The sequence below is a fragment of the Malus domestica genome, chromosome 16 (assembly GCF_042453785.1).
Source record: "Malus domestica chromosome 16, GDT2T_hap1".
Lineage (NCBI taxonomy): Eukaryota > Viridiplantae > Streptophyta > Magnoliopsida > Rosales > Rosaceae > Malus > Malus domestica.
In genome coordinates this window covers 4271662-4275866 of record NC_091676.1, presented here as the reverse complement: position 1 = coordinate 4275866, position 4205 = coordinate 4271662, and the positions used below count along the sequence as shown (strand labels likewise).

Sequence of the window (4205 nt, the reverse complement as noted above, 5' to 3'; positions counted from 1 at the left end):
ATGTTATGTTTTGGCTATTAGCTTTTGAGGACAAAATTACTATCAGTAAGTTTATCCTCGAGAAAATATTCCGTAGAATTATTTGACTATCGTTTTTATTTTGAAAACAATTACACGAGACTGGATGAGATTAAAATACCAAAAAAATTATGTATCTTTGTTACATATACCATCTAAATAACGTGGTCGGATATCCATACGCAAGTTTTTAATGTTCCCTCTTTTTTTGTCTCTTCCTTCCATTTAGCAGAGAATATAGGGTAGAGGATCTTCTCTTCATCTGTAGAGGGAGTTTATTTTTCACTTTTTATCTCCAGTCTGTGATTTTATCCGTTTACTTTGTTTGAAGAGAGAGAGAGAGAGAGAGAGAGAGTTGATTTCGTGTGTGTGTTTTGTCAAGATGATTGGATGCACGTGGAAACCCAGAAGGTAAATTCCTTATTCCTTCTCAACTTCTACCGCAGTTTATTTTTATTTTTATTGTGTATAAATAATTAGTAAAATTAATTTTTGAGTAATGTGATGAAATACTATAAATATATTATATATAAACAAATTCGTATTGATTCCCATCTTCCACCTTCGTCAGTTTCTTGCTTCTCTGTCACCTCTCCCTCCTCCTTCCTTCTTCTTCCTCCCCTCTGTAAGCATCTGTTTCTTCCTTCTTTATTCTTTCTGCACTGCTATTTTCTGCAGTTTCAGTAATCTCAGATTGCATGGCATTCTGTATTTCTTATGTTTTCCGAGTTGTTTGCTGTGATGGGATTTGAGTTTTGATTGTTTTATGATCTGGGTTTGCTTGCTTTTACTGTAAAAATGATAAAATTAGTATCTTTATTTGTTGGGTTTTGATCTTTGGATTATGATCAGCATACCCTTTGGTTTTATCGCAGTATTGAACTCAATTAAGAGACTCCAACAGCACAGTGATTAATTTTTAATTAATTATCAGTAATTATGTTCGATGAGTCCGGATTTTGTATAAAATCCGCTGGAATTATGAATTTGTAGAATATGAGTGATACAGATTTTTAATCCCCTTATATAATCCAAAGTTCATGAGCTGCAATTTTGCCTCGTTTTCCTATTTGACCAAAAAATAAATATTGTGTTTGTTCTATATATTTTTTTTCTTCTAAATTTGATCTTTTTTGTGTGTGTGTGTGTGTGTGTGTGTGGAAGTAGTGGTGTTGAACTTGTTGGAAGCATGGCACTTTCCGGGGTTCGAAAAGATAGAGAGTTGAGGATTCATGAAAGTTTGGATGAGCTTAGCACTGATTTGGCAGACTACATTGCTGAGCTATCAGAGGCATCCGTGAAGGAGCGCGGCGTCTTTGCAATTGCATTATCTGGTGGTTCTCTCATTGGCTTAATGGGGTATCATGCTTTCCTTTCCACATCCCCTTTTTTATGTGCTTTGACTTTTGTGTTAATGCGTAACTTGTGATGGTGGGAAAACAGAAAACTGTGTGAAGCTCCTTATAACAAGACTGTAGATTGGGCCAAATGGTATATATTTTGGGCAGACGAGCGTGTTGTGGCGAAAAGTCATGTTGATAGCAACTACAAGCTTGCGAAAGATCGCCTTTTGTCCAAGGTTTGTATGATATTCTTCCGTCTTTTTTCCCCTCTCAGACTGTGTAGGCTGTATTTTGTTCTTGAAGTAATTGAGACAAAGAAATGTAATAGAGATTGCTTGTCTTGCTTTGAACATGATGCTTTTCTTCTTCCGTTCTTTCTCTCTTTCGGAAAACCAAATGACAGGATGAACTTCGAATAAAAGGATTGTTATTAGCATTATTATTTTGATCTGTTCTGTGTTTTACCTCTTTATATGACGACGAGGTGGCTGTGATTTAGTACCCCACAATTGTGTCCCGGATCTAAACTGCTTATCATATTAAATAGTCAAGTTTCTTGTATAAGAAATTTACTAGCTGTTGCTGATTTCTGTAGTTTCGCTAAGTTTCCGTGTCATCATCGGAACCACCTTATATATTGCAGCCATCTTCTGGTGCACATGTTCAACTTTAACAATTCTTGCGGATAAAGTTGGCTTTTAGTAAAAGGAAGATCACTGCTGCAGATTATGTTGGTTGTTTCTCGGGTCATTTATTGCATCTTAAACACCATGAAACTTTCTCATAGCCACTTCAATGAACTTTCCTTTTAAACAAAGTATTTACTGAGATGTATGTTTTCTTGTTCCTGTTTGAGATCTGATCTTCTATTTTTCATGATTTTCCATATTTTAATTATATGATGTGATGAGTTCCGCCATTGGCAGTAGTGATTTTTTTTTCTATTTCAACTGGTATTGGACAAACTATTACTCACTTGTTGACTTCACATATGGCTATCTCTTGAACATCTCTTCACAACAGCTTGATGATCTTCTACTATGCAATCAGTAATTAGCTAATCAAGCTATAAGTTCCAACCTGATTTTTCGTTCATGGCTATCGGGACTCTTAATGTAAAATATGCTAGTTTGTGCGCATAGTATCGTTTTAGTATTAGAGAAGGACTCAAACTCATGACAATCTTGTGGCTGGTGATTGAATGTCGTCATTCACTTTGTGTTCATATATTTTCCCAAATTTTCAGAAATACATTAACATCCATTTGTTAGTATATTGGAACTGAAAGCTTTTAGTTGAGATTCTTGAGAACGATGACTATACTATCGCAATATTTGTTCTAGTTCTGGTGAATAATAAATTTCATCGCCCATCTGTATTCGGTTTTCCCATGCTCATTTTTATTTCACGTTTGCAGGTACCTATAATTCCCAGTCATGTGCATTCTATTAATGATTCAGTGTCAGCAGAGGAGGCTGCTGATGACTATGAGTTTGTCATTCGCCAGCTAGTGAAATCTCGGGTGATCAGCGTCTCTGATATAAGTGACTGCCCCAAGTTTGACCTAATCCTCCTGGGAATGGGTCCTGATGGGCACGTCGCCTCACTATTCCCTAACCACTCGGTGCTGGAGGAGAAAGATGAATGGGTGACTTTTATAACTGACTCCCCCAAACCTCCACCCGAGAGAATCACATTCACCCTGCCAGTCATCAACTCGGCGTCCAATGTGGCTATAGTCGCAACAGGTGACAGCAAAGCAGAGGCTGCGCACATGGCAGTCGACGACATGGGATCTGACCTCCCTCCAGTGCCGGCTGGAATTGTCCAGCCACTGAAAGGGAAGTTGGTGTGGTTTTTGGACAAGGCAGCTGCCTCAAAACTTGATGATGGTACTCAATTCTCTGCATAGGGTTGAATCCCTTCGTGTGTAAGTGTATGTATTGCATTTACCGGAAGGATTCGATGCCTGTGATTCGATTTCTTTCGCCATTAGTCACCTTTTGTTCAAGCTTTGGATTAATATCCCCTGTTTTGCCTTGCCTTCCTCTCTTGTTTAGTGGGGTTTGGAGAAGTGTGATAATCCTCTTGTAAGAAGAGGTCAATAAATTTGGGGACTTTAATTCAAAAGTCATTTTTCTGGTTTTACTTTGCTAAAAGTAAAGACTCAAACGTTGGATGTTTTTCTCATGGGTGCTTTCCATTTAGTAGTTAAGAGCGTTTATCGTTACACTTGAGGTTGTTTGTCCTTCCTCAATATCTTTTGTGTTAAAAGAAAATACGACGTGTTTAGGACATGTTTAGGGCCTATCTGATAACCATTTTAGTTTTTAGTTTTTCATTTTTGTGAAAACTGAAAACTTGTTTATTAACTGTTTTTAAGTTTTTAAAAAACGTAAAATACAAAACCAAGTCAAATTTGGAAATTTTTTTCAGCTTTTTGGTTTTCGGTTTTAAAAACAATGAAAACGAAATGGTTATTGAACGATTCCCTACTTGAAATCAGAGTAAGAAGGTGGAGTGATTTTAACATGAACTTGGACGCATTTTATTATTATAAATTTCTTTAAAATAGGGTCCCACACCAATGATTATATTGCTTTTAGTTACTCTTAAGCTCATCTTAATCTTGAACACAAAGGAAATACACAAGGTCAAAGGAGGTTTTCTTGCTTTAAAAATTGAAGCTCACGATCTGCGTTCAGATCAGTTCACCAACCAAGTTCTTTAAAGGAAAAAGCTTATGCTTTTCTTGTATTCGGCTGATGTCCTTACGCGGAAACATGTAATGATTGGTGGGTGAGACTAAAGCAAAATTTGGTTATACGTGTGGGTTACCACCTT

At 36.8% G+C, this 4205-nt stretch overlaps 1 protein-coding gene across 1 annotated transcript; it reads left to right on the top strand.

The window, feature by feature from the left end:
• The first annotated feature begins 502 nt into the window (after window positions 1–502).
• On the top strand, window positions 503–3542 carry LOC103425456 (probable 6-phosphogluconolactonase 1). Its single transcript, XM_008363532.4, has 4 exons — window positions 503–643; window positions 1186–1377; window positions 1462–1597; window positions 2779–3542. Exons 2-4 carry the CDS (start codon window positions 1208–1210, stop codon window positions 3271–3273), a joined length of 801 nt encoding a protein of 266 aa, XP_008361754.3. The 5' UTR covers window positions 503–643; window positions 1186–1207; the 3' UTR covers window positions 3274–3542.
• Window positions 3543–4205: the final 663 nt, after the last annotated feature.